General features: G+C 42.5%; 2 protein-coding genes across 2 annotated transcripts in view; both read left to right on the forward strand.

The window, feature by feature from the left end:
* Positions 1-5609, forward strand: part of SH3BGRL (SH3 domain binding glutamate rich protein like) — a 30313-nt gene extending 24704 nt beyond the window's left edge. Inside the window, exons 3-4 of the mRNA XM_058848082.1 lie at positions 503-583; positions 3526-5609. Coding sequence (XP_058704065.1) covers positions 503-583; positions 3526-3558 — 114 coding nt within the window. The 3' untranslated portion in view covers positions 3559-5609. The remainder of the gene's footprint in view (positions 1-502; positions 584-3525) is intronic.
* Positions 5610-9579: 3970 nt separating this feature from the next.
* Positions 9580-12784, forward strand: LOC131583677 (TLR adapter interacting with SLC15A4 on the lysosome-like). Its single transcript, XM_058848069.1, has 3 exons — positions 9580-9710; positions 10912-11037; positions 11223-12784. The coding sequence occupies exon 3, from the start codon at positions 11268-11270 to the stop codon at positions 12189-12191; it is 924 nt and encodes a 307-aa protein (XP_058704052.1). The 5' UTR covers positions 9580-9710; positions 10912-11037; positions 11223-11267; the 3' UTR covers positions 12192-12784.
* Positions 12785-15371: the final 2587 nt, after the last annotated feature.

A 15371-nucleotide genomic window follows, 5' to 3' on the forward strand; every position in this document is an offset into this window, starting at 1 on the left:
ACTTGCACAGACTAATCCTTAGTGGGAAATCTGATGGGAAAGAGGCACTCTTAGTGTAAAAGTTCCAGTTGAACTTCTGACAGATTTAAGAGCTGGAGTCCACAGTTGCACAGTTGCCATTCCTATCAGGATTCAGCAGTGACATCTGGGAACATCAGGGTTTCTGATGACAAGGGCCAGGCTCAGCTGCTTCTGCAGGAGGAATGTCCACACCAGACCAGTGACAACACCTGCCTTGTGTGGAGTCTGTCCCTTTGGGAGAGGCAGGAGCACCTCACAGCAACATCTTGCTGGGACATAGAATGAATTCCCAGCTTGTCCCTTTCCAGTTTTGTGCTGTTAGTGCTGACACCACGTACCTGAGCTGACGCTGGATTTTGCATTTGGCCACAGGAAGTAGATTGCTTGCTGTGGGTTGGGTGAAACCCCAAACTGAGTTGAGATTATTTCTGACAATTGACTCCTCTGTCTTTTATTCCCTCTCCCTCCTGCCATGGTGAAGGACTACGATGCTTTCTTCGAGGCACGGGAGAACAATGCCGTGTATGCGTTCCTGGGCTTGACTGCACCTCCTGGGTCAAAGGTAGGTGAGCACCTCCTCACAGTGAGCCTGTGGCTTTCACCTCCTTCTTCTCTGCTCAGAACAGGATCTGGTACATGTGCTGTCATTTTCCCCATCCATTTCCCTGGGAGATACTCAGTCTCCAGAGGTTCTCAGGCTTCATTTTCAAAAGAGCAGTTAATATTTGCACTGAAGAATGCATAAGAAACCTAGATGAAAAAAATTATCCCAAAATCAAAGAATATTTTCAATTCAGTAAAAAAATTTAATTCATGTGAAATTTTGATGAGATTTTTCTACTAGAAAATCTCTTGAAACCAGAGCCACTGTTTCTGAAATAACATGGTCTTGCTTCAGAGTAATTTTTTTCCTCTGGCTTGTTATCTAAAGCTTATTTTCCTTTGCCAATTATGAACTGGGCTGCTGTTCTGTGGATGCAATGGGCTGGAATTCTCATTTTGATTCTGATAGGATAAGACAAGCCTGCTTTATACGTTTCACTTGACAGCAGCAGGATCCTCCAGGTCACTTCCAGCTTTCCTGTTCCAGTGGATAAATACACCGCTCCCTTTCAGTTTTACTCGTGTACGAGTCGAAGGTCGTGCTGTGCACATCACTAAGAGACCTAATTTTAAAGGTGGATGGTGACCCATGGGCAGTGAGCACTGCAGGTTGTGAGGCAGACTGAAGCAGTTTTGGAAGCAAAATTTCCAGCAGTAGCTCCGCTGGGAATGGTGTGATGAAGAAAAACTGCCTTGTGCAGAGCTGCACAGATCTGCACCCCAGCAGTACCTACTGCCAGCATCAGACCAGCTGCACACAGCGCCTCAGTCCTGGTAAAGTTCCTTGGAACATCTGCACAGCACTGCTCAGCAGAGTGTGCAGGATGGAGCCAAGGAACCAGGATGCAATCCTGAGACTGTGGGATGCAGGGAACCTTGTGCCTTTCCCCTGGGAAGTGCAGTGGTACCAGAGAGCAGCTGCTGCCATAACAAATCAGGTCACCTGTCTCAGTAACGTTAGGAACATTGCTGCTACCCAGACCTGCCGGCTGGCAGGAGCAGCCAGCATGGCTGTCAGGAGCTCTGCTTCTGTCCTAAGGGATGCTCCAATTCTGTCCTCACCTAAGGAAAAGGTGAATTTTAAACAGGAGGGATAGAACACAACTGTACTCTGCTGGATTTCTATGTTATGTTGGGCTGATGATGGTAAATAACCTTTGCAGAAGTGACCTTGTACCCCCTGCATCCTGCTCTGGGGCTGACTTTGGGAATCCCTCTGACACTTAGAACGTCCAGTCAAGTTGGTTGCGAGCTGCTGAGGAGGGTAATCAGATTTGTAGGTGCTGAAATTGATGTTTCCAGCATAGCTGTGTGAAACTTGGATATAATGCTGTAGGGAATGACATAGCAACTGCAGAAAATGGCAGGGAGCAACCTTGGCAGGAAACCTCCATTCAGTGCCATCAAGAGAGATTTGGGAAGTTACTTGACTGTGAACACAAAGGTTTGATATTAATGCTAAACAGGACTGGCTCAGAAGTGACCATGGTAAATTCAAGCAATTACTTCCTGAGCCCTGGTGGTTTGGTTTGTCCTTCGGACAAACTCTGGACAAGCTCTGGAAAAGACTGGCCTTTAGTTTATCTTACATATCTCTACTTCAAGCAATATGTGTGGATTTTAAAGGATTTTGTGAGTTAAAAACTATGTTTAATTATTTCTTTATGAAGGATTTAAGGACTGAGAGGATGCTCAGTGAGGAGCCTTGAGGGAAAAATAAGGGAAAGTGTGAAAGAGGGACAGTGTCAAGCCTGGAAAGCTGAGCCTCTCCCAGATAACTTGGAGGCCTATGCCCAAGGAAATGGAGTTGGATCTCCAAGAAAAATAGGTTAGCAGGTTACTTGTACCAACCTTCTTGGGCATGAGGGAAATACCAGGAATCCTCTCCAGCTTTTCACTGCCTGTTCTGAAGAGAAGTACTCTGTCTTGGAAAAAAAACCCAAAAAGCAGTGAATTGTCACCATTGCAGTGCCCTGGGCTTGTTAAAGGAGTTGTTAAAAAGCCAAGGGAACCTTCTCCTCATTCTTACTATTCAAAGAACCACTTGTGTTTTAGAGAATATCAAACATGCTGCTTTTTTCCAGGCTTTGTAGCTCTTTTTGATCTTCCTTTTGCTGCTCACCTGCCTTTTGTGCCGCAGGTGGCCGGGATGTCCTCGCACGAGGCTGTGGGTGCACGGTGACATCCGAGCCCTGGTGACATCCTGCCCCGCTCTCTGACCTGTGACAGGCCAGCAGAGCAGAGCACGGGCCAGGAGCACGCAGCTCCAAGCCAGGCTCTTCCCACGCCCTGAGTTCAAAGGCAGGATGAGGGCAGTTAGCCAGGAAAACCAGAGTGAGCCACCACGTCCAAGATATGGGAGATACGCGTGGGACTTCCTGCCCTGCAGGCTGGGGTCACCCACTGTCTCCTCCTAAAAGAATCGTACAGACTTCTTGGAAATTGCCCTCTTCGTCCTTTCTCCTCATGTGTTTTGTTTGTTTAGCAAGCTGGCTCATGGTAACAATGATAGTGAATCTGTTATCTTGAGTATTTCTATGCAGTCACAAAAGTAAATGGCTCCAACACATCTTGGCAGATGTTGAACTTTGTCCTTTCAAATAAACCAGGCTGTCCTTGCTGAGGTGCTGCACTGAGAGCACTGGGAATTCATCTCTCGTTCATCTCCTTGTAGGTCATGGTGCTGCTAGCGGGTAATTAATTTAATCTGCAGTCAAAAGTACACTCAGAGAAACCAAAAGGAAATTCCTTTTGCATTTCTTCTGTTGTCATTCTGTTCCCATTTGTGATCACCTTACAAAGGCTGAAAGAAAATTGAAAAATGCAGGTTATTGTTTTATAGTGTTCCTTTGGAAACATACTGAGAAACTACTAACATGTAATTCTCTTTTGCTGTTTCAGGAAGCTGAAGCACTGGCCAAGCAGCAAGCATGAATTTCAACTGCCTTAAATGTCTGTAAAGGGAATTTCCACAGCTTTTTATAAAATAGTCCAAACTGTCTCTGCTTCAAGAAATGTAGATGTGATTTCTAACATTTGATTGGTGCTTGCAGCATTCACTGTCCATAACACAAATTGAATAAAGGATGGGAATGGGAATTTCAGGGTAGGGAGCAGGACTGGGCTCTGATGGGAGCCCAAGCAATCAGACATGAATGAGTTACATTTAGTTTAAACTGTCCTGGCAATTCGTCCATTTTGTGTAAACTTAAAGAAACTATTTTAGTACTAAAAATGCAGATGGGTTTTACCTAGAGATCCAACTATTTAAACTATGGAAAACAGCATCTAAAACCTCGTCAGATACTAATTTAGTGCCTGAATTGCCTCAAAAATGTTACTGAGTTACACAGTAAATATTCAGTGTCTTTCCTGGTTTCAGATGAATTTGTAGGTGGTACCGTGTAGTTTAACCATTGTAGTCACTTTGGAAAGTTGTGTTTGTCTTCTGTAGAATGGATATTTAAGGTTTGTATTGTTACACACTGTACAGGTGATAAAACCCCCAACAAACCCCATGTATTTCCCATTTAAGTGATCTTTGTGGGCTCTTTGGACAAAAAGGGCAACAGACACAGGTCCCTCACAGCTGCCTAAGCAGGAGGGATGACACATCTGGGGCAAGATTCAATGTTGCAAACAAGCCAAAACAGCCAGAAATGGCCTTTCCTTACCTGTGTAAGGGTGAAAGCCTTTAATGTATTTCTCTACAAAAATACCAGTTCACACTGCTTAGAGCATTAAACATCTCACTGCATGTTCAAGTAGCCATTAGGTTCATATAGTATTTTTTCAAATGAGGAAATAAATGTTTGAATAGCAAAAGTTACTGTAATTAAGTAAGATTTCTTTTTTTTTTTTTTTTTAAGGTTTAAAAACTACATTTCCATTCTTATTGCCATATCATAAAGCTATTACAGGAATTGCAAATCTCTCAGTGTCTTGTGTGGGTGAATTTACCATGTGCAATATTAACCTGTGTGTTCTCCCAGTGCTCAAGAGGGAGCCTGTAATTCCTGGCCGTATTTTAATTCCTGATTTATCATTTTGGGAGCCTGGGAAGCTGTTGAAAGCTTGTGCTTAGAAAAGCAGCACAGCATCACGAGGCAGAGGGATGGATGGATGCTACCTGACCTTAAAGATGAACACACACACAACTGTGCTCTTTTATTAACAGCTTTTGTCAGGAATCACTGCAATTCTGTGAAATTTCAGATCTTTGGGGAATGGAAGTTTGGTTATATTTTAAATCCAGCATCAAGATTTTTGTTGTTCACTATGATTTCATCTTTCTGAATGAAGTTGTTTTTCTTTCTTAATATTGGCCGAATCTTTCTCTGTGTCTAAATTCCTGCTCAAGTTTTGGGAGCTGTGGAATACTAAATGAAGTGTGGTGAGGAAAGTGGGATTTGACACACAGGTCTCTGTACCCACACCAGTTTGCTGTGCTTCCTCTGCAAGTTTGGTGAATTACAGCCATTATTTTGGGGAAGCTGTAATTAAAAGTCTCTGCCAAATTCTGTCAGTTCAGCGACCCAAAACATTCTGAAACGAGGTCAATCCCTGTCTCAACGGTCAAGAAAATTGCCAAGTTTAAGAAAGCAAAGTCACTGCCCTCGTCTGTCCCCCCCTTGCCATATGGGAGCATTCAAACTGTATCAGCATTCCTCAGGCAGCTCTGGTGAGCCAGGCTGAATTATTCCTTTGTCCGGGGAACAAGGCACCGACACAAACTGAAAATACCGAAAATCTCTTTGTTGTGTGTGTAAAACTTGAGTTTTCTGATGCAGATCTCTTGCATGACTTTAGGAGTGCCAGGAATCTGTTACCTCTGTGCTGGTTTTCTGTTTCCATGGGTGCAAGAACTGAATTTGTTCTTTCCTTTCTTATTTTTTTCCTATGTAGAAAGCAGGCATTGAGGATTTAACCTGTATATTAACCATTCCTGTATCATTCCAATAAAGTTGTTTTAGAACACTTTCTCACACCATGACTTGTGTGCATGTTTTGTTTACAGTTTCAAGTTTGAAGCTGAAAGAAATGAAATTTTGAGATAAAAATACTGCTCTTTTTAAAAGTCTAGGATTTATAGAAGGTGAACATCAGGGATCTGCTGCTGTGGGTGAAGTCTGCTGAGTTGGATCTCTCACCTGTTGCAGCTAATGGGATTTAATTACTAAATGGGATTTAATTTAGGATACACCTACCCAAAATAGTGTGTCAAGGTTTGGGTTATTTCCCTCATTATCCCACTTTCCCACACATTCCCCAGGGCAGGGACAGGTCGGAAGTGGCTGGGACACAGCAGCTGCTCCCACACTCGGAGCTCACCCACCCCTCCCCTGCTCGTTTACAAACTGTAATTAATTGGCTTTATGCTGCTCACAGCAGGGAGCCGTGCTATTTTATATTTGTGTTGCCACAGGGCAGTGCAGGATAAATTTTAAACTAAAAAAACTTCACTTACACTTTCCCTGTTTGCCTGGCAGATCAGCAGGCACCTCCTTCCTGCCTCATGCACTGAAGTTCTGCACCACCTGCAAGATCTGTAGAGTTACAGAAATGACATTCTCTGCTTCTGACCTGCCCAAATTCCAGACTTCACATCCTCTGGAGGAAACCAATAACATGATTTTTTTAAGAGTGGTTAGTAGTTTTTACAGCATCAGCTTCTGTGTGAGCAGCTAAATCACATCCAAGCACCATCAGGCACAGGATGCCTTTTCAAGAGGATTATTGCTTGTCCCTCACACTTGTCCTGTAGAGTCTTAAAGCTGCTCCATAAGATGGGAAAAGGAGCATGAATGCCATTTCATGTAATGAATCCCATTTACTTCCCCTGTGTATCCACTCCACTTGTGCAACTCAGGAAAATCGATGCTTTCCTTGTTCTTTTTAATTAAAAGTCTTAAAACCCCAGTTGTTACTCATTAATGTAAAGCTAAATGAAAATAGTTTCCCAAAATCTTCAAAAAATTAAGCTACACACGTGCATGCAATGTGTGACAACTTTCCCTACACCAGATTGCTCAGATTCTAATCCCATGGCACAAATAAATTATTCCTAAATTGTTACCTTTGATTGAGTTCCCTGACTTACCCATATTTTGTGATCTTGACAGAGTGTTTCAGATTGAAAGGTTCATTATGACAGTTTTGCAGTGAATTATTAAAAATTTTGAACTGTATTGATAAACTCGTGGAAATGCAAAAGGATTTTACAAGTTGAGGTGATGAAGTAGAAATTTCTGGATTACTACAGTAAGCACAGTAGTGAGTAGAGTATGCAAAATACATATATTTAGTGGAAAATACATATTTTTAGGACAAAATATATGCGTTGTATTCATGAAGTATTAGACTTGGCCCTGTATATCTTGTAACATGAATATACAGTAATTCATTATGTATATTTATAAATATTTATATACATACACAATATAGCAATATGTAACTCTTATAATTCCTTATAGCAATTCCTTCTCTCACACGTTGGTTTATTTAAGATCATCGTGAACTTGACCATTTTCTCACTTTAATTTGCTCAGTATTTCAAAATCCTTAATAAAAAGAAAACAACACATCATTAATCCGATGTCAGCAGCACTGTAATTTCCATGGGGCCTCAGTTCTTTCCTGAACCCTTCCGCAGCACGCACAGGAGGTTATTTTGTGTTTACACGAAGCGAAGCAGATCGCACACACATTTTATAAGCAGGATTATAAACATTTTATGCCCAAATCCGGCCCGCCCGCTCTGAGGGGCCGCAATGGCGCCCGTGCCCCGCAGCGCCGCCGCCACGCGCCGTTGCTGTGGCAACCAGCGGCCACTCAGCGGCCGGGGCGGGCACATCCCGCCTTTCTATTGGACCACAGAGCTGTCAATCACCGCTAAACTCCGCCCTTCCTCTACTTAAGGCGCGCCGGCTGAGGGTGCGGCATATGAGGGGCTCCTCGGCTGACGGGAGGTGTTCGATTTAAGTTCCCTTTGGAATCGAAAATAAAGGACCCGCAACAGCTGTGCTTAGGAAAACATCCCCAACATAAAACCTTTCAAACAAGTCAATATCTATGTCACTTTTATATGCATGCGAAGTACACAGGCTGTGCTGAAAGAAAGGACTTTGTTTAAATGCAGCCATAGTTCATATAGTATCATGTACTGTGCTAGTATTTATTTTTTCCATATACGAATCATAAGAGTGATTTTTATTTTTTTCCAATATATATTCAGCTCTAAGTTCTGGCACCCTTGTTTTGCTGTTTATCCTAACTGCAATCTGTGCTCAGCTTCTGAACTAACTTTGGTTCTATCTCGTTCTGACTTTATTTTTTCAAATAAAAGGGAATTTCTTCTTGGTAATATCTTATTGAGAGAATACATTGATTTCCTTGGATATTGATACATTTAATACCTGAATCCCAGACTTTGGGTTTGGGTTGGAAAGGATGTTAAAGCTCATCTCATTCCACCCCCACCATGGGCAGGGACATCTTTCATAGATCAGGTTGCTGGGTATGAAATGGAAGTTGATTTGCTTTTAATCACTCCACACAAATTACCTGACTTGATGTCTTCCTCTCTCTCTGTTACTTTTGTGTTTTGTTGAAACAGCTGCACAAAAATTCCAGCTGCAGCTGGCACTAATTGCAAGCTTGGCAGAGTTTAAAACTACTTGGAATTTGATCTGCTCTGGTTCCTGCCTGCCAAGATTGTGGGCAGTGACTGCTGTAGCCACACCTACTGTGCAGAAATTGCTCATATAAGGTGATTAAAAATCAGGTGATTTGAACAGCCTTTAAATATTAAATGAGTTTTATAAAAATCTGGCGGGAGTAAAAATAGCTTTCATTTTGCCTTCATAAAAACTGAAGTTTTTAATGAAATACAGGAGAAAAGGAGGGAAGAGAGCTTATTTTACAGACATCATTGAACCGATATGGCCAGAATTACTCCAAACCTAATTCTAAGGCACAACAGGATTTCCCACTGACAGGGGACAGGGTTAGATGGGATATTAGGAAGAAATTCTTCCCTGTGAGGGTGGGGAGGTCCTGGCACAGGTTGCCCAGAAAAGCTGTGGCTGCCCCCGGATCCCTGGAAGTGTCCAAGGCCAGGCTGGATGGGGCTTGGAGCAGCCTGGGACACTGGAATGTGTCCCTGCCAGGGCAGGGGGTGGCACTGGATGATTATTTGTGTCTTGCCCCTGTATTAAACACTGTCTTTTTAGAATCTTTTGTCTTGTACTTAGATGAGATTCAGCTTCTGCTGAATTGGGGTTTTTTTATCTTCTGAGAAAAAGGAAATTCAGAAAAGGCGTCAACAGAAAACTCTTCAGACTGTCTGTGGGCTGGATTCTGTGCTGAGGGGAGGGGTGGCTCTGTGCATGAGCTTGGCTTCAGCTTGAAGAGGACACCTAAAACCACCATGGGGGCACCTGGGATGTGCCAGAGGTAATTTTTGAACCCTTAAAGACAAGTTTGATCAATGAGCAACACGAGCTGTCCACTGGCTGCTGCTTTCAAATTGGCACGTTGTCCTGTTCGTGTGTCATAGACACAGGGTATTTAATCGAAATCTGGGTGGAAGGAAGTTGCCAACTTCTTTCCCATCAGTGGCCCATCACAAGACTCTAAATTTAGCTGCCTGTTTCCAAAGGGGAAGTGGTGTAAGTCCACAAGTCAGCTGAACAGCACCGAGCTCCTGCCAGTGGAAGTGCTGGTGGAATTCGGTTCCGATTTCACTCTGCCCAGTGCAGCCTGACCCTGTGCTCCTTCCCTGTGCCCTGTTCTGGCTGTCAGCAGCTCCTCAGCATCACACTGTGGTCAGAAACATCTCAATTCATTTTCAAACATCCTCTTTTAGACGTAGCCCTCTCTTTGTGTTCAAAAACCGCGCCCTCTCTCAGCAGGATCACTTCTGTTTTATGAGTTAAAAACCCTGGGGAACTGCATCATGAGCACGTCAGGCTTTTTCTGCACAGACAGCAGCGAGGAAAGGGTGTGTAACCATCTGCCCCCTCCCAGCTGCTATAGCAGGAGAGCTCTGGGCTTGGGCAAATCTGCCTCGGACCTGACTGGGTTTGGTAAGTTGGGCTTTTTGTGCCTTTTTGTTTTCCTTACGCTTTGTTCCAGAACACAAGAACCACTTATTTTGTTTGGAGGAGACCACTTTTTCCAAGATTACCATATTTTAGCTCTTCATGAGCACTTTCAAAGCAATAAACCATAATTTTTCAGCAGGTAAGGAGCTGGGTACCCTGAGGTCCTACAGAGCAGAATAAGGACCTGGTTACCCATGTCCTACCAGGCACAGAGCATTCTAAATTCCACGGATCTTTAGCAAGATTTAGACTGCCAATTCTTCTTTCTCTGGAAATTGATTTATCAAGTCCCTTGAGTGCTTAAGAAAGTGTTTCCCTGCTTTTTTGCATATGTAAATGACTCTGTAGATAACCAGGTTTGCTGCCTTTCCTACCTGGTTTGGCCTCAAAATTCCAGTGTTCCTTTCAGCTTCGGGGAGGGAACTGAGTCACAAACATAAAGAACCCCACAAAAATAAAAAAACAAACAACTGTGCTGTGCCAGTGTGTAAATTTTGGGGGAAAGGTCAAAACTTCCATCTCTGAAATAACTGAAGATTTGGAATATATCCTGGAAGGAGCACTGGGATTGCAAAGTGACCCAGTGTAGGAAGTTTCAAATATACCAGGGTGTAGGGGCATGGTGAAAAGTGTTGAGCCACAAGCACACTTTGGTTGTGTGGGTACTTCATTTATGCAGAGATTTAAAGGATATTTGAAGAATTGAATAATTTTCTTCATGTTTCCCATTCCTCCATAAGAGCAATGGTTCAGGTCAGACTCTTAATGTGAAGATTCCCATTGATTTTAACAGTAGGTAAATTGGAAAGGGATGATAAGGAATTCTTAAGTGTATAAACTTACTTTGAGACACTTATCTCTTCACTGTTATCACTATTGGGGAAGGCAAAGTAAGTATTTATATCTTTTAAGTTCATCTTTAAGAGGGACTGTAAACACATTTGATCTGCATTTTGAATACAGTTTCATTGTATTTGCAGAACTCTCAGTTTCTTTTGAAGCTTCTTGGCACCTCACAGGAGTGCTCAAGTCAGAAATACCTCTAAATATGAATATAGTCTTTTATTTCCTTTCTATGTCACCTCTTTAGTTCTTGGAAATGGTTGTCTTGTAATGAAAAACATTGATTAATTACTGATGGTATTGATACAGACAAGTAAAATGATTTTTCTGATTTTTGCAGCTTATCAAGTACAATCTGTCTCAAGTAGCCACGATGCAGAAGAGACCTGGGAGCAGAAGGGATAGTACAGATGAAGCAGCTGATTAAAACTATTCCTGTATCTTCAGAATGATTTTTGTGGACATGGTAAAGAGGAATAGCATGCAGTTTAATTTTTGCTAAAAATAAATGCTTGAGAGAGAAAGAAAAATCACTGACTTTATGAGAAGTGCACTGTTCATTATTAATAATAACAACAACAATAATATAATTATTCTATAATAGTTGTTGAATAATAGTTGTTGTTAATTGTGCCTGTCTTTCCATCCCAGGGCTCCACAGAACTCTGGTGATCCCTGTTGCTCACACTTGTCACCATGTTGGCAGAAGGCATCCTAACGAGGCTCATCTATAAAGAAAGCTGTCATCAAGATAAGCCTTGCAAATCTCCTGCATCCCAAAAGGCTAAAGAGGGAATCTGGAGACAGAAACTTGTAGACATCCCAAAAATTAAAGGCTTTGCTGATGGATGTGAGAAGCGGGAGGAGCTCTCTGCCAGAAGCAGCCAAGTGGAAGCCGGGAGCAGCCCCCGATGGAGATCCATGGAAAAGGAGCCTGCAAAAGATCAGGAAATGCTGGTTAAAGGAACTGCATCCCCAGCTTTACATATCCCCAAGAGAGGAGGAAGCCTAGACCAGGTGGATTTGTACAGATCCTGGCCTTGCAACAGCATTTACCAGAACTATCCTGACCTGCAGATCGGGGGGGACCACGTGGGGGGCCACACGTGTGACTCGGGCTGTGTCCTGGACCATGTGTGTGATGAGCTCCCTGATGGCCCCGTCCTGCTCTCCATAGATATTCCCCAGGATCAGTCCCCTCTGTGTGAGCATCCTGAAAAGCCCAGCGGGATGTCCCTGCCTGGAGAGGAAGCTGGAGAAAGGAGCCTCATGCTCAGTGAGGAGCCCCTTTCCAACTCCACGCTCAACAAGTACATGGAAGCCAAAGTGGCAGAGCTCTACAAACAGTTTTTTGAAGAAAGCCTGGCCAGGTGTGGTTCCATAACAAACCTCCTCACCTGCAGCTGGATAAGGAACAGCCTGGACCAGATAAGTGTTCAGATCTCCCAGGAGCAGAACATAGAAACCTCCAAAGCCAGAGGAGCCCTCTTGCATTCGTTGGCTTTGTTCAGCTCCCACAACGCTCCCAACAGGAACAGCTCCGAGTTCAGCACCCCAAACCTCCAAATCTCCAACCCAGTGGGTGCAAAACGGAGCTGCAGGATGGAATTCACATCCTGACGGAGCTGCTCAGCTCAGGAGAGGGATGGGATTCGGGTATGAATGTTTTGCTCTGAGGATTGGGTTGGGAAATGGAAACATTTGCACACTACAGTTGTTCTAATTAATATCTGAAGTCTTAAACCCCTTTGGTAGCAGGGGAAGTAAAGGTCACTGTTTTCTGTTTTCTAATGGAGAATTTGAAGTTAATTTCTCTCCAAAAACTGGTCAATCATGTTTTTATAATATATATAGAATCATAGAACTGTTAAAGCTAAGATCATCAAGTCCAACCATCAACCCAGAACCAGTAAATCATGTCCTTGAGTGCCACATCCACACATAAAAGCATTAATTTTCTGCAAAATCAGCAGAGATGACTGCAGTATTCCTGAAAAAATAATGCAAGATTCCTGCATCTTCATTTGGAAATTTAAACACAGATTTTTGAATGGAAATTCTGTTGTTTGGCTCTCAAATAAATTTTCTCCCCTTGCTCTTGCTTCTCAGCAAATATTTCAGCTGGAAATTATTCATTATGTCACTGCTGTAAAATGAGAGATGAATTGGAGTGTTACCTGCTCTGCAGAATTTTTTTTCTAATAAAGCTTGTCATTGGGCATTTTTGCTTTTGGTTGGGTTTTTTTGTTTGTTTGTTTTAATCTTTATTTCTTGGGCATTTCTTAAAATCATCTCTGAACTCAAAGAAAATATCAGCAGGATTGAGAAGAAGCTGCTTCTGAGGGAAAAGTGATCCTAGTGGGCAATGTAAGGGCTTCTTTCTCCTGATTAAATTAAAGATAATTCCTGATAAGGAAATAAATTTATAAAATCACACTCATACACATCCAAGACCTAACTGGTCATTGCCTGATCCAAAATTCCCACTGACCTTGGTGCAAGGAATACAAGCAATACTGAATCTCATCCTTGCTTTCTAGGTGCATGAGAGGAAAACGATTTGCTTCCCTATGCATTGCCCTAATTCCACGTGTGTCTCATTAATCTCCTTCTCAGCATCCAAAATCAAGCCAGGAATCCTTTGGAAGAGGCCAAATGACTTCATTAAATTCCAGAGGAGTCCAGGGTGGCCAGAGCTCCCCAGATTTCTTTGGTGGAGGTGCAATTTAACCAAGGGTGAGAGGGGAAATATTCCAGAGGGCAGCAGTAGCCGAAGGGTTTGCAATTATCTGTAGCAAGAAGTGCTCTGTGCCATTTGTGCTGCCGTGCCCCAGCCCTTGCTTCCCCCTGGGATCTATTTATAGTTCAAGCCAAAGTCTGGAAAGAAGTTAATTGCACGAGGTTCTTCCTCAGGAAATGAGGAAGTCGAAGGTTAAACCTGAGCTCCAGACTCTGGTGGTTTTCTGTTCTTCCCAGCGCTCAGGAGTGCGTTGGAGGAGCCCCTCTCTGCTCTGCTGCTCACCTCAACCCCCAGGGATTAAAATCAATGGATCAGCAGCAGCTGCTGCAGGGGGAGAATCCCTGATGGATCTGCTGCTCCATCCCCGGGACAGAAACGGAGTGGCAGAGGAGAAAACACATAAATAATAAGAGTTTGGCAAAACCTGACGTTATTGGGAGGATGTGTTCATCCCTTCCCTTCTCAGGACTGGTTTCAGAGCTCATTTTAAAATTAATTTTGTTAAATATGTGGACAATTTGAGCTGGAATGAAAATAAACCCCCATAACAGCAGTGTTTTTGAGGAAAATAGGTAATTTGGACCACCCCAATGGCGTGTTTTCACAGCACAAATGGAGGTGCAGGTAAATGCACATTGCTAATGTAAAGCACATTGTATTTTGTTACGGATTTTATGTAGTTTTGACCATAGAAAAATATTGTCCATGTGCTTTCTCCCCCAGCATTTGTTAAACTAGTTTAATCCACAACTTAAGTAACTTCTCAAAATTAATTTCTCTCTGTAGGAAGAAAGATGTTGCTGCAGAACACATTTTAGGGGGCAAAATCTGTTAATTTCTAAAAAGATGAGACATTTATTACTAACTTAAATACTATTTTAATTCAATTTTATTTTAATTGATATGTTGCAATCCATGACCTGCTTTGGATTTATTTATATTTGGAAGATCCTAAGTCCCGTTATGAGTTTGAGTAAAACTCCATCAGCTGCACTGGAGCTGTGCCCGTTTTCATAGGAGGAAAAATGCCTCAGTGAACTCAAATTCCATGGGGAAAATCCCTGGAAAGGTGCTTTTCCAGCCTGCTGAAGGGCAGCAGCTGGAGTTCATTACAAAGAAAAGCAGTGCCATATTTTACAGGGCAGACATCCACAGCCAGATTCTGCCTGGAGTTGATTTTTATCCACATGCCAGAAAATCTGATGTTAGGGGAGAAATGCTGGCAGGGAATTTTTACCTTCATATCCAGCTCTCAGTCCGTGTTCCCACAGAGGAATATTCACCAGGTCCTGGGAACCAGACCCTGTAGGAAGCTGAACTCTTTGGTTAAATTTCCCCAATTAATCCTGTAGTCAGGATGTTCCCCAGCCTGCTTCAGCTGTGGGAATTAAGCCCTTCTAGAAGGTGACTTCATCTACCTGGAGGATAATTAGGGTTTTTGTACATTAACAATTTTTTTTCTGAGATTTCTGAGATTTATTAAATAGTCAAATGGTGATATCTAGTGGTGGTTTCCTTTAGTACCTTCCAGGTCAGGATTTTGAGAGCTTTACAACCATTTTGCAATGAAATCTCAAAGCCCATCTTTCTCTGGAGGGAGGATTATTTCCCATAAAAAGGATGCCCAGGTGTGCAGAACAACAACTTCCATCAATTAATGTTCTATTCCAGTTAAAATCAAGGACTTAAAACCTGGAAGGCCAAACCCTTCCCTTTAAGACTAAAAATTCTGACTGACAATCAGAAAAATCTATAGCACTAAATACCTGTAGTTTTCATTCATCTCTCTTTTAATCAGGAAAAAACCATTTGCTTGTTAAACAAATGGAACTAAAGCTGAGTGGCTTATTTTTACGTTTTTCAAAATGTAAAATATTAATCTACCTTTAATGGGCTGAAATCTACTTTTTAGCAGAGTGCTCTTTCTTGAACTCCACTGGTTTATACATGGCATGGCAAAATGGATTTTTTCTCTCTGTTTTGCTCCTGTTTTACACACAGATTTCAAAAATTCAGATACTTGATTGTAATTAACCTAATTTTCTTTATCTTTACCAGAA

This window comes from Poecile atricapillus, chromosome 12 (genome assembly GCF_030490865.1).
Source record: "Poecile atricapillus isolate bPoeAtr1 chromosome 12, bPoeAtr1.hap1, whole genome shotgun sequence".
Lineage (NCBI taxonomy): Eukaryota > Metazoa > Chordata > Aves > Passeriformes > Paridae > Poecile > Poecile atricapillus.